At 39.1% G+C, this 22,380-nt stretch overlaps 1 protein-coding gene and 2 long non-coding RNA genes across 12 annotated transcripts; 2 read left to right on the top strand and 1 right to left on the bottom strand.

Annotated features, from left to right (window-relative positions):
* Nucleotides 1-865: 865 nt before the first annotated feature.
* LOC137737554 (ARM REPEAT PROTEIN INTERACTING WITH ABF2) lies at nt 866-7,050 on the bottom strand. 2 transcript variants are annotated; one of them, XM_068477072.2, is made up of 19 exons: nt 6,525-7,050; nt 6,226-6,383; nt 5,413-5,585; nt 5,204-5,324; nt 5,025-5,099; nt 4,816-4,910; nt 4,631-4,706; nt 4,263-4,370; nt 3,737-3,865; nt 3,569-3,637; nt 3,357-3,416; nt 3,120-3,243; nt 2,864-3,003; nt 2,224-2,287; nt 2,001-2,080; nt 1,793-1,857; nt 1,590-1,707; nt 1,365-1,489; nt 866-1,181 (listed from the first exon to the last, which is right to left on the bottom strand). In XM_068477072.2, exons 1-19 carry the CDS (start codon nt 6,757-6,759, stop codon nt 1,088-1,090), a joined length of 2,109 nt encoding a protein of 702 aa, XP_068333173.2. In that variant the 5' UTR covers nt 6,760-7,050; the 3' UTR covers nt 866-1,087. The 2 variants fall into 2 exon arrangements, with proteins under 2 accessions (XP_068333173.2, XP_068333176.2); XM_068477075.2 differs by having other exon boundaries at nt 6,232-6,383; nt 6,525-6,864.
* A 404-nt stretch (nt 7,051-7,454) lies between these two features.
* Nucleotides 7,455-9,821, top strand: LOC137736580 (uncharacterized). Its single transcript, XR_015954724.1, has 6 exons — nt 7,455-8,192; nt 8,536-8,619; nt 8,757-8,824; nt 8,911-9,115; nt 9,216-9,294; nt 9,385-9,821. It is a non-coding gene; the product is annotated as an uncharacterized LOC137736580 (long non-coding RNA).
* Nucleotides 9,822-11,610: 1,789 nt separating this feature from the next.
* LOC137736491 (uncharacterized) lies at nt 11,611-14,186 on the top strand. 9 transcript variants are annotated; one of them, XR_015955194.1, is made up of 6 exons: nt 11,611-11,862; nt 11,954-12,001; nt 12,385-12,488; nt 12,730-12,782; nt 12,899-13,133; nt 13,960-14,186. It is a non-coding gene; the product is annotated as an uncharacterized LOC137736491 (long non-coding RNA). The 9 variants fall into 9 exon arrangements; XR_015955193.1 differs by lacking the exon at nt 13,960-14,186 and having other exon boundaries at nt 12,899-13,251; XR_015955198.1 differs by lacking the exon at nt 13,960-14,186 and having other exon boundaries at nt 11,954-12,304; nt 12,899-13,251.
* Nucleotides 14,187-22,380: the final 8,194 nt, after the last annotated feature.

The raw sequence follows: 22,380 nt of genomic DNA, 5'->3' as shown, positions 1-22,380 counted from the left end.
TGCATCACACATAGCAACATTTGTGGTTTTAATTATTAAGACAACCAATCAAATACTTAGAACACACAGCAACATTTGTTATACTTGGAATAAACGATATTATCTAGACTAAGAGAGAAGGAGGGAGAGTGGACTAAACCTAACACTGGGCTAGCCATAACAACATGGTTCAAATTTACATTTGACGAGAATCGAACCTAAAACCTTTCACTTACAAGTAAAGAGGCATCACGCCTATTAAAACATTATTAAATCAATTTGATAGTAGCTGTCAAATTTGACGTCATAAGAATTCCTCGTCAATTGACTCAGCCCCACATAAGAAATTAAAGACAAGGTTGGAGAGAGTTTACTGCCATTTTTTACTATTGTATGTCTATGTGGCAATTTTGACATCTTCTTTAGAGATGTTTTGAGGCAGCTAGTTGGCCGTTTTGTATTCAAATTCAAATGATCCTCCTTACATAATAATATGAATTAACAAGAAGGCTAAGACCAAGATGACCTATTTATAATGTTTCTAAACCTAGTAACCTTATGTATCTAAATAAGAAAGGAAATAGAAAAATAACAAAATATGAAAATTGTACTAAAATAATATAATCCCGTTTTCATCAATTACAGGCTTCATTCGGCCAAATTCTGAATGAGTTTCTTGTGTGACAAGAAGTCTAGTGGATCTCGTCATTCTATTCGAATCCATGTATTACAGCTATAAAGTGTTAATAGCACACAACTCACAAGCAATTTTAATAACTTTTAGATGATTTTAGATTCAGCCTATTTCATTTCCTATACGAACAGAGTTTCAATCATTCTAGCTTCGACTGCACTGCTACATCCAACGGCACAGAAACTTTTGAGATTGTTGAAGAGACCATGCGGGCGAAGGTCATAAATATTCCGAGAAATGTCAGAATTGTACTACAAAGGGGGCGTCGTTTTTACAAGTAATTGAATCAGGACGGATTGTAAGCAAACTACAATCAAAGAATTAGAAAAATCTCATGGCTCGACAACAGCAAGAGCATCTAGTACCGTTTTCTGTACATCGGGGTGTTAGAACTCAAGGGTTGAAGGCAGCGACTTATAGCCGCAAGCTATGTGGGTTAGGCTTCGTAAGCGCTTTAGTAAAGTAAGTGCAGATCTCGGGTACTATACGCATGATCAGATGAGAGTGCCTGCAGTGTTGCAGCATCGACACAATTTCAGTAGATGAAAACAAAAAATGAGGATTCGGCCAAAATAGGCAAAGGCGATACTACTTTTCACTAAGAAAAAACAAGACTAAATCTAGGAACTCAGGTGGACTATACGTAAATAATCTTTTTGAATACGAACGAAAGGTTGGAGGGAGCACATACCCTGGTCTGGCACTCAATTTTTCGAACTGCTCCAAAATAAACAGAATGCATGCGTGCCTTAATGACATTGCATGGAAGGCTTCTGAAAGTTCATACATGTTTGAAACGTTCTCCAACGATATGTCCTAAGTCAAAAAAGAGTAGAATTGTAATTAGGTGGCTGCCTTTTTCAACTCAGAGCAAGACATGAGCACAGAGAGAGAGAGAGAGAGTCTGTCAGGTCACCTGTGCTATTGTGTACTCGCAAAGCCGCTTGAGTCCCTCCAAAAGATACTGATCTGCAGCTCTGAGGAGATCTTGAGCAATATCAAGAGTAATGTCGACTGATCCAGTGTATATAAATCTGTGTAAAGTCGGAAGTTTCTGAGTTATCAAAGCTCGCCCGACAGCTTTTGTGAAGGACAAAGAAAACACAATCTTCACTTTACCTCATCATCAACTCGAAAACTTCCCATCTAATATTTGGTATCTCTATGTCCCTCGCATCCTTCTCCTGTAATAGGTTAACTGGAAATTATAAAGATATTGCACACTACCGAACATGAAGACATCATTTTTACTCTGTTACTTGCACTACAGTGTTTAATTTTAGGTACATTGTGATCTAGGATGAAATCACTATATGCAGATACCCACCCGGTAACCACCATCAAACATTGCCCGGAACGCATCTGAAGAAGCAAGCAGGCAAATTCTGTGAGCATAGAACCGTCTACCTGCAATTGGTCGGTAAACAATCAAACGTTTAAAGAGGTCATTTATGTTAACAACACAATCACCCATGCTAATTAAATATTCTGTTATGTCAGCTAATATAGCATAAGTAGAAAGTGCTTAAATAAAGATAAAAGATTTAAACCTTCAACTAAGAAAATAACATCAGACAGCGTAGGATTGTTTACATACTGTTCCCCCAGATACACCTGCATTAAGATTTATCCACCATCACACGCAATTCATGCCAAATAAATACTTAATGCTTAAGATGACAGTTCTTTTAATTGCAAGAAAGCAACCATTGAATGGGCATTTAGAATTCAATTCTTTCTGGAAAATTCTTTTAGATTGCAATCGGTATGTGAACTTCAAAAGAAAAGATTCCAGTTTGACAACTTACGCTTTGATACGTTTTGTTATATTTTAATCGGTACTTCAAATACATCAGAAATCACTATTTGAATTGTATTCTTTTAAGGACAGAGAATCTTACAGTACTATCATAAAGTATAAGCAAAGTGTTGTATAACATGCCTTAAGAAGGAATCTAATTGCAATTTCAAAAAGTTCAGGAACTGTTTAGAGAAGTGAAATGATAATGAGCAGTGTGGTTATCTTCCCTTTTGTTTTCGAGGTCCAAAATGGCCAACAAAAATGTGAATAAATTGGAAAACAAAAAAAATATATTTTGCTACCACATTGACTTTATATTATGTTCAAAAACTTAAAGAATTCATTCCGCAAGCATGAAAAAACCAGCCATTATTGAACAACACCCCAACCTGTGGTGTTGGAGATGGGGGAGCTGCATCCACAGGAGAAAGAGTCATGGCTTTGTTAGCCAACTTATATAAAGCCGTAGCACCATCAAGTTGCTGTTTATGGGTACTGGAACCAAGAAGCCCAAGAAGCAACTCCAGACCTGCTTAATAATATCAATATCAGAAAATCCAAAACGAGCAGAAGTATATAAAGAATATAAGTTCCTATGCAAAAGCAACCATGAAAAACATGATATAAACAGAGGATGTGACATGCCATTGTTGTCAATGAATATTGTTCTCAGATCATCTGGTGAACAAAGATGAGCAAAAGCCAAAGCAACTCGTCTTTGGACTGCCCTCTCCGCTACACGCATCAAATATAGCAAATGGGACAAAACCTACATTAAGAAAATAAGAAATTACAATCTAATGGATTTAATACTTTAAGCATACCAAATGATAGAAATTACAAAATAAAATAAAAACTAAAAATAGACATGACAATGCTCACTCGTCCATGAATCTTCTCCTCTAATCTTTTCAATGTTTTGGTCACACAATCCTTTGTTGCCTGATAATATGACTCATCAATTCTTGCAGGTTACAATTATAATATGTAGCAAAGAGAGAAGAAAAATGGAAGAACTGAAAACATCCATTATATATTTAAGGAACTACAAATATAAATAAAATCTTTAGAGAGAGAGAGAGAGAGAGAGATACTTGAAAAATAAATTCTCCATCTTGCAGCTTCTGAACACCTCCAATCCTAATATAATCGGAGACATTATCCTAGCAGAGAAAACGAATCAATAAATTACATCAGAGTAAAATGGTGTTAAATGTCTACCTTGACCCAATTTTCATGAAAATTCATTAATTATACCATACCTCGTTATCTGCAAGACCATAAAGAGTAAATGCAGCATTATGTTGTAAAGAACCATTTTTCGAATCAAGAAGCTTCAGCAATGGCACTAAACCACCGTTATGAGCAATACCAGCTTGGTTGTTTGTGTCCTAAATTAACAAAAACTTGAATCATTATTCATTATTACCAAGGTGCATATCACATAGCACCAAAAGATAGAAAAAGCATTATTTCAATAATGCATGAAAATTAATTCATCAGATCTCTGTCAGGAAACCTGAGACTAGTAATGATATTAGTGACTAGAAGAAACTCCTCAGGAGTTGAATTCTAGAACTACTGCTCAACTGTAAAAACATATGACCCATAAATTCATCTTCATTTCTAGCGGAACATGAAATAAGTCCATCAATGGTTAAGTAAATTCTCAGCGCAAAATCAAAATCCATCCTTGAAAGGTAGAATACATCCACTGAGATGAAGACAATATTGACCAAAGAAATGTAATTTACACAAAAGAAACAACATATGTGAAGAAATAATAACCTGTGCGAGTCTCCCCAACGCAAAAGCTGACATCTCCCTTAGTTGTACGTCAGGGGACTGAAGCATTTCAATCAGAGGCCGAACAGCACCCCTCTGTACAATGTGAACCTACAAAAAAACCTGACTATTTCAGTGGAAGGGCAAGGGCAATGTCCCCAAAAGCAAGGAATCAATAGGGAAGGAACAAAGCTCTATCTACAAGGATAAAGCAAAGATAGCAAGTAATAGGATCATTATTTGAACAAAGAAAAAGAAGCTTAATGGTGTTTTGATTCCTAACATTTTTGTGGTGCCAAACGCAAAACATGGGTGAGAAATTGACTCAAGTCATGGAAATATATTGAAAGAAAGAAATATATCTAACCCACCTTGCAATCTGAATCAGTTGCAGCAAATTGTCCAATTAATAAAGCTGCCTCTCTTTGGCTCTCAGAGCAGCAGGAACTGTAACCCAACAAAAAAGACTTCAGAAACTTCTTCAATGTACAAAATAATGGACATGACACAAGAAAAGTTTAGCTATATCACGTGACATGACACTACTGGGACACACCTAAGCAATCCAATAACAGGTTGTAAAGCTCCCGCAAGAAGAACTTCTTTCTTTATGTTCGGAGATGAGTGTACCAGATTTCCAATAACACCAACCTGCATCACATTATAAATAATCTGATGATGAGAAACATGAAGTGCGACAACCTAATTCTGACCAATATATGTCCAATAGTGCATAATATAAATTCAAGTAAAATAAGATCCTACCGCTTCGTAATGTATTGCAGCATCCTCAGACCGAAGCATTAGAATGAGAGTAGGAAGCGCATTGCATTCAACAATCTGCAAGGCCATAAATTGACACCATCAGGTTCCTGTTCAAACCAACCTTTTCCCATAAGCAACTTAAAAAAAAAAAAAAAAAAAAAAAAAAAAAGATCTATTACCTGATTCTTATTCTCGTCATTTTTAAATGCCAGAGTTCGTAGTGCTCCAGCAGCTGCTCTTTGCACCTTGGTATCAGCAAATTCAAGCAACTCAACTAGAGGTGGAATTCCACCTTCTATTCTGTATAAGCAGTCCTGATGATCATTAGAATAGTGTTGCTACCGTCAAAATTTTCATTTGAAAGAAGGTACTTCAGACATAAGCGAACCTGACACGGGTCTTAATGCTGCTATTCTCATGAGCAAGGTTGGTGATGGCATCAGCAGCTCTACGAATGACGCTATACAGAGCCCGAGATACAGGACTATCCTTGTGCCTCTTTAACAAATCCACAAGATGAGCCAATGCACCAGTGTCAACAATGAGTTGTTGATGCTCAGGCTGTTGACACATAAGACAGCAAGAAAGAAGATGTTCAGCAATTACACGTACTGTCAGTGTGATGGTGAATTATATCCTATCCAAGACTGTCTCAAATAAATCTCCGTGCAACATAAAGAAGGTCAAGAGTAATACTGGATACACCAAGAATCAAAAGCAAGCAGACATATCGGCAACCATGACACGTTGACTTGCTATAACATACCAGCAACTAAGAAACTACCAAACACCCCAACAAAAAATAATCGCAGTAAACCTCCTTACATGTACCACAGACAAAAAATATAACTTTTACCGCAACTCGCACGCTATTTGGAAATCTTAGATTCATAGTTCATAAAGCCGCACTGTCTGTGTGCTTTTCGGGAGAGAATATTATTTCGGATTTTCGAATTGTAATTTCCCCAACACTAATTGTACTTATATACAAAAGTTTGAATTTTTGCAACTTCAGTTAGTATCCAAACCAACTAACATAAATTCCAATTCTAGAACCTCTGTGAGTAAATTACACGCTCAATTGTACAATCACTGAAAATATTAAAACGAATAATCTATTCATGAAAAGGAAAGTTCCAAGTCCACAGAAAATTTGACCACAGTGGACTGAAAATTTGAAAAACAGTAAGAGTAAAGTGACCTTAACTGCGAGAAGGCCCAGGGCAAAGGCACTTCCCTTCTCGACCTCGTGTTCGAAAGGCTTCGAACTCCGGTCGCCGTCGCTTAACGGCGGCGCTTGAAGATGCTTTACCAGAGACGGAACCGCGCCGCCTTCGACGATCACGTTCACTACCTCCTCTGCTCCAACACAAACACACAAAATCGTCAATTCCGAACAATTCAAGAACCTCGAAAACTCCATAACCGATGAGAAATGAGGAAAGAAAATGAAATTGAGGCGAGATCGGAGGGTTATTTGGGGATTTTGTTTTAACCAACCGTTCTTGGCGATCTCGGCGAGGACGTGCGTGGCGCGCTTGGCCGAAGCTCGATCGGCTTCGCTCCAAGAGAAGGTGGAGTTGAGGACCTTCACCTGCTCGCTGACCTCGCTCAGCAGCGCCTTTCTTGCTTCGCAGGACTTCACCGAGATCTCCCGCTCGCCACCGGTTTCCTCCTCCAGCTTCCGCTTCTGCCCCTTCCGCTCCGGACGATCCTGGTCCCTCTGCAATTCCATCAACAGCGACGGAAGCGAAGAAAAAGAAGAAGAAGAAGAAGAAGAAGAAGCTGATCCGAATTGGAAGAACAAACTTTGGATTTGAACAGGTAAGAGACAGAGAAACAGACACGTGAGAGAGGAAGATCCAAGGGTATTTTCGAAATTTCAGGATTAACAAAAAAGAAGTAAAAGCTTTTTCTTTTCTGTTTTGTTGCTTTTTCCTTTTCTTTTCTTTTCCGGTGGGCTGTGTCGGGTCAAAAGTCAAAACCGGCCACATGATTTCCGGTACATCTACATATCCATTTATTTAATATTTTTTAGTAAATATAAAATATTTAACGTGCGCTCCCGCTCGGAGAGAGTACAAAGTGAGGACGGCGATATAAGCTAACGTGCGCGTGGTGCGTTATGGATGGGCCCGCCAGAATCCAGGGGACCCGCCAACTGCCATGCTAGAGCCGTCGTGCTTGCAGGTAGTTGATGAAGCCCCAGTTTGGGGTTGAGGTGATTTTTTAAAAAGCTGCCATGAAAAAAAGCTGATAAGGATTTTGGTGTTTGGTAAACATCCCAAAACAGCTTTATTTCAAAGTTTCACATGAAAAAAAGCCAAAAAGTGGAAGCTGCATTTTGCAGCTTTGAGAAGCCGCTTATTTTTCCAAAACGCAGAGCTACAGTACCCAATTAATTAATTTTTTCAATTTACCAAAACTGCCCCCTCCTTTCTCCTTTCTCCTTCTCCCGATCCTACACTCTGCACCCTCTCCTTCTCTGTTGCAAAAAACTCCCGCCGCTGCACTCTACACCCCTCTTCCCTCCCGCCGCTGCACCTCTTCCTCCTCCTCCTTTTCGTTTCTCTCCGTCACTCTCAACGCCACACCGCCGTCGCCTTCCAGGTACCAACTACTGGACTTGCTTTCAATTTTTGCTATAATTAATTAATTAAATTTTTAGGTTAGGGTTTGGCTGCTCTTTTCTTTTGCTGCGTTGCAATTCTTCTTATCCCAGATTTTGTTTCTCGTAAAATTTCATACCCTTATTTTGGTTTTTCCATTTTTTCGATTTTGCCCTTTTCTCGCCTGTGTTCTCTTCTTCATTTCCCTGTTCTCCTCTTCCTTCTTCTTCTTCTCCTCCCATTCGTCGATTCTCCTCCCCCCACCCACCCCTCAAGGTGTGTTTTACACTTCCGATTTCGTACATAACTGATTAATTATTCATTTATTTGTTAATTTAATGTTTCTTTTGTTGTTGACTCTGTTGATTATTGAAAATCTCTTACTTTTATGGGTTGGTGATGTCTGGATTCAATTTCTTTTAGGATATTGTTTCAATTTTTAGTCAAATTTGGTGATTTAGAATGCTGGGATAAGAAGACGAAGAAGCTGAAGAACAAGAATCGGATTCACGTTTCGCACACCAAGCGTCCATTCTTCTTCTACTGCAATCTTGCCAAGGTATGTACACACACACGAAAGGACTACGGAAATGCGTTTACATTTTATCTCGCTTTCTGGGCTGTAATTCGTGTTTGGTTGCCTAGAAAGTAAAAACCCCGGGAAATAAAATTGATCGTCGTCTGTTAAGGTTTTGGTTCTTTCTTGCACTTTTTTGTTGATTCTTGATCTGATTAACATAGATTCTGTTCATTATTCACTAAAATGTCCTTACATTTTCTCTATCTTTCTTGGTTATTGCGTGTTTGGTTGCCTAGAAACTGTGGGAAAGAATTTTAATCGACGTTTGTTGGTTATTGGATGTTTCTAAATGAGCTTTCTTGAATCTGTTATTCGGTTGCAGAGGTACATCAAGCAGTACAATGCAGTTGAGCTCTCTGCATTGGGAATGGGTACCGACAACTTGTTCGATCTTCCTCCTTCCCATGTATATTTGTTTATGTTATTTTTCCGTCATCGACAATATTGGCTGCAGATTTCTTAGTGTTAATTAGAGCAGCCATGGTTTTAATTTGCATCAAGTTTCAACATTTTGTTCTAATTTGTGAAAGTTATTTGGTACAGCCATTCCTACTCTGATCACAATTGCTGTGCTGAGAGTCTCAAGAGCAATGGAGTTGCTGTCGAGAAGAGTAAGTCGATATTTGACTAGTGTTTGATTTCCAATACTGTTTTAATGAACATAATGGTTAATCCTTTGGCGATAATACTGGAACAGGCATAAGCACCTCTACTGTTGTCTCGAAGTTGGATGGCGAAGATGGACGGATTGTGTTGAAGGCTCAGGTTCGTTATTTTCTTTGAGCTAAAGAAGGAAATTAGTTGATGGTCTTAAGCAGCTTGGTGTGGATGCTGATTGTTTTCTTGGAACAAACTGCCCTCCTGTCCGTGTGATTGGAAAGGGAGGCCTTCCAGGGGGGAAGGTGTGGTTTGCATTGTCTTGTATATTTATGGTTGTTCTGTAATGCCTGCAGTTTTGATGCACTTAATCAATTCAATCCACACTTTATCTGTTGTTTTCAGGTGAAGCTCTCTGGATCAATTAGTAGTCAGTAATTGACTGCTTTGCTTATGGCAGCTCCTTTGCACTGAACTAAGAAAGGTTCGTTTTAGTTGGCTGCCCTCACACTTGATAGTCCCACACCTTCATATGCTTATTACTTCTCTAACATTTTTCGGACCTAAATTTCAGCTGGGAGCAACTGTTGAAGAGGGACCAGATTACTGCATAATCACACCGCCAGAAAAATTAAACGTGACAGCAATAGACACGTATGATGACCACCGAATGGCCATGGCTTTCTCTCTTGCTGCCTGTGGAGACGTTCCAGTTACTCTCAAGGATCCCGGTTGTACCAGAAAAACATTCCCCGATTACTTTGAAGTCCTCAGGAAGTTTACCAAGCATTGAACAGCGGTTATAAGATATATTTATTTGTAGATAGGGAGAGAGAGGGATCGTCCTTGTGCCTCTACAGCCAAAGCAGTGCAGATGGAAGCCACACTTGTTTCAGTTTCTCTTTATTCCCCTGTAATTTTGGATGATTTGTATTTGCGAGTTGAGCTCGTTATTTGTATTTGCGAGTTGAGCTCGTTATTAAGAAATAGAATAGCGGCAAGTTTGATGAATGCATCTAATTAGATTACTTTTAAGTACATTAACAATATTGTACTAATGAATTCTAACTATTCAGTCTAAAATATTTCAATTGAAGTAGTTTGTCATACTAATTAATATTTAAGATAAAGTTTATAAATATGTTTGTTTTACAAATAAAGTATATTTAGTAATTCACCTTTATTGGTTAAGAAAATTAAATTAATGGCACATCTAGTATTATACCCTTTTTGGTCATTTTACACAGTCACAGCTGTTTTACATAAAAGTTTACCAAACACTATCATACTGCTTTTTTTTCCAAAAGCACTTTCACAAAAAAGTTTACCAAACACTCTGCTGGCTTTTTTTCACAGCCGCTTTTTTTCACAGCACAACAGAAGCAGCTTTTTTTCAAAGCACAGCAATACCAAACCAGCCAGTGGGACTGATTTTCGTTCGAGTTGTTGGGTCGGGTCGACCCGGATGTGAATAAACGAGCACGGAAAATTAGCAAAGTGACGTCTTGGGAAAAAACACAAGGTCTCATGAATTTGCCACCCACCTGAGTCCCCGACTAACCAAAACGACGTGGAACGTTTTCAGAACACAATTATCGTTCGAGTTTTTAATACAAGGTCATTGACTCAATTATGATAACGAGTTTAAATTCGCTGTTACTGTGACAATTCGATTCACTTATATAAATTTATATTGCAAAATCACAATGGTAGTAAAGATGTTCCTACTCTAATACAGTCATTTCATATAATAACGGTGATAGGGAACTCGTTCTCTGAGGAATAAGTGGTTTTTGACACACAAGATGTTGATTACGATGGTTTTAGTTTGGGATGTGATATCCACACACCTTATTTTACTTCTCACATACCTTTTTAATTTTCAACCGTCGAATTGGATAAATTGAAGAAGATCAACGGATAAAAATTATCAAGAGGTGTGTGGATAGCACATCCTTTTAGTTTTCATGTAACGTATCACTCGTGTTCTAATCTCAATAAAAAATTTATCTTGCTGGTGAGTCAAAATTTGAGGTCCACCCAATTTTCATTATCCGAGGGAAAACAATAGTTGCAGAATGCAGCCGTAGAGAATTAGAGAATCCGATGATGATTACATGGACCAACACAATCAAGTTTCGGGCAAATTTTTAGAAGTGTCACACTTTGCTTTGGGCTTACTCTACCACTAGGCCCATTTTGTCGTCCCAATACTGTTTTTTCAGCTTTAAAAAGGTCGGTGCTTTCCTTTCTTTTTCTTTCTGTTTATGGAATGAAACTGTTCAAAGGCAAATTAAAAATGAGTGTGCAAAAATTATTGTTGTATTAAACTAATCATGCGTACGAACAGAATGATAGAAGTTTCTGGCTTAATTGGTTAAGATAACATTTTCTTTAAATTGTATCCGCAATTTTTGAGATAAAACATCACATCTGGAGGTCCATGAGATTGGGGCTCAACCATGTATTCGATTTAGGGGTTAAGTTGTGACCAATCTTTAATTAATATTAGAAAGCTAGCAATCAACTTTGGTGTCTTAAGGTTTCATCAAAAATTTCTGGACTAAAATAACCCTCAAACAAAAAAAAAACTAAAACTGACATAATATATAATACATTAAAAAACTCATGGGCATTTTTGTCAGAATACAGAAATATAAAATTTGTTTTATTAACAGAAAAAGAAAAAGAAACAGATAACTCCTCCTCCATTTTAGGAGAGAGAACAACCAACGTGGGGAGAAAAAATTTCAGGATTAGCATGTTTAGTTTTCAAACTGCATAGCAGTTTCCATACAGTTTTCAAACTTCTCTGTTGCATTTGTTCACGATATCACTCCATCACCCTTTTATCATAACTTCTTTTCGCCTCTAATATTGATAGCCTCCCTGAAATTTCCTACGTTATTATATTTCCATTGGTGTTCTATCGATTTGGCTTGGCTTTACTCCAATAGAACTCTATGTGCAGCATCGCAAAGTATCTTTAATTTTGTTTCCTTTCTCCACGAATCAAAGGCTTTCAGCGTTTCATCCATGATGCAATTGAAAGGTACGGAATCATGCAAATTCCCAATATTTATGAAGTTTTAGCTTCAATTTCTCTCAAAAAATTATTTCGTTTTGTTATTGTTTTTTAGCAGGTCGTGAGAGTTGGTTGCATAGGAAGAAGGATCAATGAAATTGCAAACGTTGTGTTCCAATTAATCCAACCACTTCTCTTCAGTTTTGCTTTTTTCATTCTGTTGGCTCTCTTTTTAGTGTTTGATCGGGTTCTTTTCAGTTCCAAATGCAGAAATAAAGAAGAAAAAAATACAGAAACCAGATTTTTCCAAACCTTTTGTTTGTATTTCAAGCTATAACTACTCTGATTTTTCCTTCACAAAGGGCAGAAGGATCAATGAAATTGCAGACGTAGTGTTCCAATTAATCCAACCACTTCTTTTCAGTTTTGCTTTTTTCATTGTCGCATTTCTCCTTCTGTGGCCCTCGAGGTTCTTATTCCTTTCTTTAAGAGCTATTGACTTCTGTAAACATAATGCCTTTTTGTCCTCTAATGTGATTGTTTTTTCAGGAAGAGATTGAAAAGATTAAGAGGTGCCCTGAGCAAGATTCATGTGACTGTCGAAGCCATTTTCATCTGCATAAGCTACCATGGTCAAATAGATTTTTCATTGGGTTAGTAATTCATGTTCTCAATTTTCGTTCTCTCTCAGTTTTGATCACATTTGCACTCAATTAATTTTTTAAATAATTTTATGGACTTCTTACAGCAAATTAACTTTCTTTGTAATTTTTTTAACACCATGTCTAAATTGTCAATGTTTCAAATGTCAGTGTTGCTTCATTTCATTTTATGTGTGTTGCCTCATTTCATTTTCCATTGTTGAATTTCAATGCTATGTTTTAAGATTTTTAGAGGACTTCAACATATCAAGTATGAAGGGAATTGATAGAAGCGATATGTCAGAGGTTGTTACCTTATCTGCATTATTCCTCTTATGTACATATGATTTATTTTTTCTTCTTTTTCAAAAATAAAATAAAATAAAATAAAATTCATTCAGTTTAGCAATTTCTCAATGTAGGTCAGCAATGAAGAAGTTCACTTCGGACAAACAAATGTTCATGATTCTCAACAACCAGACCAAAGGTATCATGGGAGCAATCAACAAGGGCAAAGACGACAATCTATGAATTCATCATAGCGGGCTCGAAATTCAATACAACAACATCCCAATTATCAAACTCGATTGAACTCGGTCAATATAGTACAAAATCAAACGGAAGTAAACCAAGAAAACATAGGACCAACATCTGCGGGTAATTATGATTTTTTTTTTTTTGTCTCTATTAAATCCGTACGTTGTATGAATATTTTTGTACGAATTATTAAGACAAATATAGTAAGATTGAACGAATAAGTGATTTTACATTGTCATTGCCTTTTTGTACTATCAATGCAAACATCCATTTAATCATTCTGTTATGTCTATAACAATTTCAATATTTGGATTGTATATATTTACCATAGTGACCAACGTTTTAACAAGTACTCCAAACAAAAGAAAAAAAAATGAAAAAAAAAAAAAGGAAAGGAATATGTCTAGAACGATAGGAGATAAAAAATTTATGTAAACTTGGAATAACAATTCAACTACAATAGTCAAGAGAAAAATATAAAAAGAACATCACATAAAGATATAGTACATCAATACTAAAGGGCAAAAATTGTGAAGGAAAAAAAAAACATGCAGCACATAATTACACAGATGCAAAATCAATGGAAATAAAAAGCACAACCCAAATCAGAGAAATGAAATCATAAATCTCATCCACGGATCTAACTCAATCAGTTCCAATTGAGCTCCAAAAATTTGAATTTTTAACGAAGACCTCGAATTTCACAATTATAAGTCGGAAATTTTTTTGGCCTCTCCTTCTAGCCCAAATCTTAAAAATTGCGAAAAGCCCCTTTTCTCAAAAATAGAACTTCTCAATCAAATGAAAAGAAAAAGAAAAAAAACGAAATGTATACCATTGATTCAATTACAAAACAAAAGGAAAAAATTAATTTTGTATGTAGGTACTTTTATAATATTCTATGCTTACTAATATTTTTCGTGCACCATTACGTTTCTTGGTTTAGAGCAACAAAATGTATATGTTACAAATGAGAGACAAAGCCAACGAGATAAATGGCGGGATCAACAACGTATGAGGCAGAATTCAATGAGTTCAAGACAAAGACACGATTATTTAGCACGGCAACGATCCAATTATCGTGTTCAACAAATCCATCGCTCAAACATAATGTTATTTGGTGGCAATACTGATCAAGTTCAACACCCTAACATAGTGCAATTAGATGAAGGCAGTAGCAATCATGTTGAACGATATGAGTTCATGATATGTTTTGCCGTCAAGTGTATCAAGGTCAATTGAAGTTCTTGGATTGTTTTTATACTTTTTATTTAGCTTTTTGCAACTAAATTATAAGGATCTTCTTTGTTATTTATTACTTTTATTTTTAGATATTCTAGACAAAATACTTTAAATTCATGCCTGTATTATTAGAGATGATAATTGCCTTTATTTTATATTTCTATACATTGAACCAATCCTCGCATATAAATACATCTAAAATGTGTAAGTCGTGCGTAGTGCGCCGTGATTAAAAAAGTTTCTTTTCGCACGCGCGTGAGAACACCATAATAGGCACTGCTGGGTGTGAGAGAGTATCCACGTCAACAACTTCAAATTTATTGCTTCCAATTATGTGCAGCCATCTTCTAGATTTCATCCCTCACCTCCATACTTGGTATCATACTTTCTAAAGCATATACATTGACAAGTACAATGGAAAAAAACTAACACAAAACACATTTAGGGCACGTAGCGCCCATGATGCAAAAATGCCTCTCGCAAGCACGTTAGTGCGTGCAAAGAGGCTAATATTAATATAACTCGAGCAACTAGTGATGAGCTAAGATTACATGGTTCCAAAATGTGATATTGGAGAGCCAGTATCAACTTGGGACACATGAAACATCATCATCAAGCACATATAATCGATTGGCTAATAGATGAAGGACAGAGGATAGATAAAATACAGTTGTCCTAACTCAGAGAATTGCTTGTTCATAACAGGATGTATTAAGTGCATCAAGACCGTTTTGAGATAACATGTCAACTACGTCACATGTAAAGTTACAAAAGTTTTGAGGGCCAAGCATTTGTCGGATCTAAGTGATTACAAAAATTTATACAACTTTGTATTTGTGTAATGTTAAATGATTGTACACAAATCAGTTATTTATGTCCCTTGAACTTTCATAAACCTAATTTAGTTGCTAATCTATATATAAAGCCAATGAAAAAGGTGAATAGTGATTTTGGTGTCACCAAGCTTCAACAAAAATATTTGGACAAAAATGCCACCAAAACAAAAAAAACTTCAAAGGCATTCTAAAATAATGCATCAAATAAGGCAGCGGCATTTTCATCATTTTAATATTTTTTTTTTTTTTTTGTGGTTTGTTTGTTTGTTTGTTTGTTTTTTTTTTTTTTTTTTTGTTAATTAGTACCTCACAATAAGCTAGTAATAATGTGATTCAATTTCTCTATTTTAAACATGTTCAAAATATCTTAAGAGACGTGTAATGCCGGTTATTAAAAAGTCATTCGCACACGGATAATAATGTGATTAAATTAGTTGTCAAATGATTTTTTTTTTTTTTAACAAACGATATTATCTACGCTAAGGGGAAGGGGGTGGGTGTAACATCCCGTCCCGAAACTAGCGAAACGTACGTATGAATTTACGATTTTATCCCCTAGTTCGTTACTTTACGTGTAGTTTTGTGTTGTGTGGTGTTGTAGGACCACACACACTCATACCCTCTCTTTTTCTCCCGGGATTCCCTCATTCCCTGTCTCTTCTCTGTCTTCTCTGTCTCTCTCTCTCTCTCTCCCCGAGTTCTTCTTCTTCTTTCTTCAACATACGGACAACACACACATATACTCAAACCTTCACAAATCAAGAAACCAATTACACCATTGAACTCGTGAGGTTGTGAGGAGCACAACCATACCAAATTCAGGTGAGAATTCTAACGTTTTCACGTCGTTTCGACGAGGTCCGTTTTAGTTACTATTCATGCAAACCTTAAACTAGTGTGTTTTTGGAATTTCTAAGCTTGTAGATGTCTTAGTGAGGTCCCAAGGAACCTCGGAGTGTTTCGTTGGACGAGTTTGGACGTCGGGAAAGCTGGGTTCAAAGTTGGCCGAGTTTTGAGTTTGAAGACAGGTATGATCATGTGATTTTTAGGCCTTAAAACTAGTCTAACGTTATTCTACTAGTCCTAAGCTTCATTTTGGCATTTGAATCATGAAAAACGGTTGAGAAACGAGTGAGAAAACACGATTTGAAACTTTCCCAGTTTTCCGGCGCCGTCGCCGGCGCCGGAGTCTCGCCGGAGAAGGTGACGGAATATTCCTGACGCCGTTAACGGAATCTGTCAGTTTTAACGGAATATTCCTAACGGCGTCAGTTGACGCCGTCAGTGTGCATGGCACGTGGCCGCGCGTGGGGGGCGCGTAGGGCCGTGCCTTGGCCGGCGCGTGGGGGCGCGTGCGGCGGAGGAAAAATATTCTAAAAATATGGTTGTGATCCTGAGGTTGTGTAGAGCACGTTGGTATATTCAATTGTCCATTTTGAGCAATGTATGAGAAGTTATTACGAGAAGTTGGTTAAGTGCTTTTAAATTAACGTTTTCGTAGCTTTTGCGCGTATAGGTGATACGTATTCCGAGGACGAGCGTACACACTCGAGGCAGGGGGGCTACGACCCTTCCACTTATCAGTGAGTGGGCTTTTGTTTTCCGTATATACTTATATACATTTAAATTCCCAGAAATAGATTAAAAAGAGTAATTGATTTATGCCATGCACTTTGTTATTATCACTTATGCATCATCACATGCATTAGTAGCGGCATAAATTTATATATGTGTATTGGTGCTGTGGACGCACAGGTAAGTGCCAGGTAAGTGGTATTCATGTTTGTATGCAGTAGTAGTTTGAGATGCTTAGAGAGCTCATAATCTGCACCCCCGGTGTTAGTGCTCCCGCCCAGAGTTAGGGGCATAGCCTTCACGTGTATGTTCACCTCCCGCACCGCATGCTCGCCTTGGATCCAAGTTAGGTGCACAGCCTGTCGTACATACCACATTAGGTGGTTCCAACTCGTAGGTGACCCACGATTTATCGCACAGCTTCACGTGATCGTAGCACTAGAGCATATCTATATATTACACCAAGCCTGTCGTACAGACCACGTTAGGTGGTTCCGACTCGTGTGCAGATTCAGTTATTGAGTTGAGATTGGAGCTCTATATATACAGCCGTACAGGTCACGTTAGGTGACTCCCGGCTGCCAGATTATATGTTATTGATGTGAATTACGCTTGAGCATTTACATTTGTTATGAGATTCTGATGTGGCATATTCTCGAGCATGAATGGCATATTTTGGAGCATGATTGGCATATCTATACATACGTATATATGTTCATTTTCTGGGAAGTATACAGGTTTTACAGCGAGGGGTTAGAATGTATTTTGCTAAAGAGTTTTCAAAGAGCTTTGTTTTTGCCCACTCACGCTTTTGTTTTTGCGCCCCTCCAGGTTCTAGTGGTCTAGCAAGTTCGGTGGTTTTTCCCAGAGGGCGTCCCGGCATTTCTGACAGACACTCACCATTGTAGGGTCACCTTCGGGTGTATTTATGTCGCATCTTTCCTTTTTGACTGCTGTAGACTTGCTCTGAAAGTGTGTCTCACATACGCTAGCACTTGTTTTAGTACTTGTATGCTAGTTTTTAATTATTCGTACTTTTATATTACTATCTTAATAGCTTCCGCACGCGCACATGGCTACGTTACCTTCGTGTGACGGCCAGCACTCCCTGATCTCGGTCGGGGTGTGTCAGCTTGGTATCAGAGCCTAGGTTTGGCAGTCCTGTGTCTTGGTGAGTATTCTAATAGTTGGTGTCTTCTGTCAGAATCATGCCGCCTCGTCGGGAACCACGTCGTTCTTCTGAGTCTAGCTTCCCCGATGTTGCTCAGTTGGGGGAAGTTATTGCTACAGCCATTCAGTCAGTGATGCGCCCTCCCCAGAGGACTCCTCTGGAGACTATGTATAATCTGAAGTTGGATAAGTTTAAAGGTAGTGAGGGTCACGAAGGCGCAGAACAGTGGTTGGAACACATAGAGAAGACTTTCCGTGTGTTGCATAATCAGGGGAACCTTCCTATGGAGAGGTGGGTCGAGACAACCTCATGGTTTCTGGAGATGGAGTCTGCAGCCTGGTGGGAACAGGAGCTTCGTAGGTTGACTCCAGCTCAGAGGACTGATTGGAATGTTTTCAAGGATGTGTTTCAGAGAAGGTTTGTGCCCCCTGAGTATATTGATCGTAAGAAACAGGAATTCACCGAGTTGAAACAGCGAAAAATGACGGCTAACGAGTATTATCGTAAGTTCACTGATTTGTCTCGTTACTATCCTGACGTTGCTGGTAATCCGGCGGAGATGCTTCGTCGTTTCCGCTTAGGCACTAGGAAGAGATGGCGTTCTATGGCGACTACTACTCACTGTGAGTCCTATCAGGATTTCTATGAAATACTATTGAGGATAGAGGACTCTGAGAATATGTCGAGCGACAGTGATGAAAAGAAAGATGACAAAGGGAAAGGTCAAATGTCGCTTGGGCCTCGCCAGACTCAGAATTTCAAGAGGGGTGGTATTAGTTCAAGTTCGTCTAGTGGTGGTTTCAGTACCTCTGGACAGGGACGAGGAGGTAGGTTTTATGGAGACGCTCGAGGCTAGAGACAAGGTGATGGTGGCCGAAGCCAAGTTTCATTTTGCCGTAGGTGTAATAACCGACATTTCGGCGAGTGCAGGCATGGCAGCGGTGGTTGTTTCACGTGTGGACAAGTGGGACATAGAGCAATGAATTGTCCCCAGGGTCAGCAGCAGAAGCCGCAGCAGACCTTTATGCCACCACCTGCACCGATTCGGCAAATTCAGGGTCCGAGTAATTATGGTCAAGCAGGTAGAGGTGGTGCCTACCACTATCAGGGTGATGCTGTTCCCTATACCCCGGGACAATATCAATACCCCCAGGACCCGTTGTAGACATCGAAATTTCAGTAAAACAAATGTTCACCAACGCATTAAAGTTTTGACATGTCAGGGCATACATGGCATACGCCACGTGTCGTACAAATTGTACACATGGCATGTGACTCAACAAAATAGGAAGAAATACCCTTGGATGATTAAACAAGTTTTTTTCTTCTCAATTTGGGCAATGACAAGGTAAGCACATTTCAATCCATTGAGGATCAAAACAAGTTTTTCTCATTTGGGCAATGACAAAGCATACACATTTCAAGTTTAAAATGGTGTTAAGTGGGAAATTAGGCCATAAGTTAGACCACTTCAAGTTTAAAATGGTATTAAGTGGGAAATTAGGCCATAAGTTACACCACTTCAATTTCAATATTGCATTAAGTGGGAAAATTAGGCAATGGTGCTTGGAAAGGAAAAAAATATTTTGTGGTGGTGATTCATTCTCAAAGCCTATAAATAGGCTTCTCCATCAAGGTATCAATCATCAAGGAATTCACAAATACATTTCTCTACTCCCAAATTGGAACAGAATTCCCCCAATCCTTGAAGCTTTGAAACTCCAAAGCTTCCAACCATCCAAATTCCCAAGAATTCCGAAGGATCAAGAAAGCTCTCTTCGTTCTTCGTTAAATCCTCTTTCAGGATCAAGCCCCGACGGCCCTTGAAGAAAGTGTTCATCCATCAACCTTCAAGATCAAGCCCAAAAGCCCTTGAAGAAATCCCCACAACCATTATTCAAGATCAAGTCCCGACGGCCCTTGAAGAAAGTGTTCATCGTTCATCCTAAGATCAAGCCCCAACGGCCCCTTGGATCAACAGCACAAACAAATCCACACATCCGATCATTCTTCAAGATTAAGCCCAAAAGCCCTTGAAGATCTGCTCATCCATCAACCTTCAAGATCAAGCCCAAAAACCCTTGAAGAAAGCCATACACCCATTCTTCAAGATCAAGCCCAACGCCCCTTGAAGATCCGTTCATCAACTGTTCATCCTTAGATCAAGCCCCGACGGCCCTTTGGATCAACAACTCATCCACAAACCTACACCCTACGAAGATAGAATCAGAGGACCAAATTTGAGAGAGATCGTAACCCCAAAATCATAAACACAAAAATATTATTTTGTACACGTTATTCTGGTTTCTTGTTTCAAGGAATCTTTCGTGTTCACACCCGTATTCACAGGGTGGTTATCCCTCGTATCCTGGCAGCTACATGCCGTATCCTCCAACTCCGGTAGATGGTTCTTAGTGGTACCAAGGAGGACAGTATCAGTAGGGTGAGATTGCCACTAGTAGTGCAGGGTCTTCGAGACAGATGGGTCAGTCCAGTCAAGGGCGTGGAGCTCAAGGTCGCGGTGTTCAAGCGAGCAGAGGTCGCGGCGGACGACAGCAGGGCCAGTGGCGTATTCACAATATTTCCCTGCAGGATGCTCAGAACAACCCGGATCTAATTATGGGTACGTTAAACATTCTTGGTTATTTTGCTAGAGTCTTAATTGATTGTGGAGCTACACATTCCGTTATTTCTCATACATTTGCTCAAGTGACGCAACCTCGCCCCACACCTCTAGGGTACGATTTAGAGTTCGCTATGCCTAGAGGAGAGAGATGTGTTGTAGATTGTATGTACTCAGGATGTCCAGTGATAGTAGAGGGTGTTGTTATGCCCGCTGATCTTATCCCGTTAGATATTGTCGATTTTGATGTGATTTTGGGCACAGATTGGTTGCATTTCTATCGTGCCAACATTGATTGTTACGGGAAAGTAGTTACGTTTCACCGTCCTGGATTACCTGAGGTTACTTTTGTGGGTGAGCAGAGTGGGGTGAGACACGGCGTTATTTCGACCTTGCGAGCGAAGAAGTTGTTGTCTAAAGGTTGTTAGGGGTATCTAGCTCATGTGGTGTTAGATGAGACCGTTCCTAGCAGAATTGAGGATGTGAGAGTGGTCAGACACTTCCCTGATGTTTTTCCTGAGGATTTACCTGGTTTACCCCCAGATCGAGAAGTGGATTTCACTATTGAGTTACTTCCAGGTACTAATCCTATTTCATTAACTCCTTATCGTATGGCTCCCGCTGAGTTAAGGGAATTGAAAGTGCAGCTACAGGAATTAGTGGATAAGGGATTTATTCAGCCTAGTACTTCGCCTTGGGGCGCTCCAGTGTTGTTTGTGAAAAAGAAAGATGGGACTTTGAGGCTATGTATCGACTACAGACAATTGAATCGGGTGACGATTAAAAACCGTTATCCATTGCCTCGTATTGATGATTTGTTTGATCAGCTGAGAGGTGCTTGTGTATTTTCTAAGATAGACTTGAGGTCTGGGTACTATCAGCTGAAGATTAGTAGGGATGATGTTCCTAAGACGGCGTTCAGGACTCGTTACGGTCATTACGAGTTTCTGGTTATGCCGTTTGGGTTGACGAATGCACCAGCAGCTTTTATGGATTTAATAAACCGGGTATTCCAGCCTTACTTGGATAGATTTGTTATTGTCTTCATTGACGATATTCTGGTGTATTCTGAGTCCAAAGCGGAGCATGTCCGACATCTTACTTTGGTGTTGAAGAGGTTGAGGGAACACCAATTGTATGCTAAGTTTAACAAGTGCCAGTTCTGGTTAGATCAAGTCGCGTTTTTGGGGCACATCATTTCTGCTCAAGGTATTCTGGTTGATCCTCAGAAGGTTGCAACTGTGGAGAGTTGGGAGCAACCACGAACCGTCACTGAGGTGAGAAGTTTCATTGGTTTGGCGGGATATTATCGGAGATTCGTTAAGGATTTTTCGGTAATTGCCTTGCCACTGACGAGGTTAACAAGGAAAGATGTTAAGTTTGAGTGGAATGATAAGTGTGAGCAAAGTTTCCAGCAGTTGAAGCATTGTCTCACTCATGCACCTGTTTTGGCACTCCCGGACGATAGTGGTGATTTCGAGGTTTATAGCGATGCTTCCTTGAATGGTCTGGGATGTGTATTGATGCAGCATGGTAGGGTGATTGCTTATGCTTCGCGGCAGTTGAAACCCCATGAGATGAATTACCCTACACATGATTTGGAGTTGGCTGCTATCATCTTTGCGTTGAAGTTGTGGAGACATTATCTTTACGGAGAGAAGTGTAGGATCTTTGCGGATCACAAGAGTCTTCAGTATCTCTTCACTCAGAAGGAACTTAATCTTCGTCAACGGAGGTGGTTGGAGTTGCTCAGCGATTACGATTGCACGATTGATTATCACCCTGGTCGTGCGAACGTAGTGGCTGATGCACTTAGCAGGAAGTCACAGGGCCGTATTAATGCGTTGTACGCTAGTTGTATTCCTCTTTTGGTGGACTTGCGTACTACTGGAGTAAGGTTAGAAGCAGAAGATCGAGAAG

This window comes from Pyrus communis, chromosome 13, assembly GCF_041283825.1.
Source record: "Pyrus communis isolate YQ-2024b chromosome 13, ASM4128382v1, whole genome shotgun sequence".
NCBI classification, from domain to species: Eukaryota; Viridiplantae; Streptophyta; class Magnoliopsida; order Rosales; family Rosaceae; genus Pyrus; species Pyrus communis.
The sequence above is the reverse complement of the archived record's forward strand: the minus strand, read 5'-3'. Positions and strand labels throughout refer to the sequence as shown.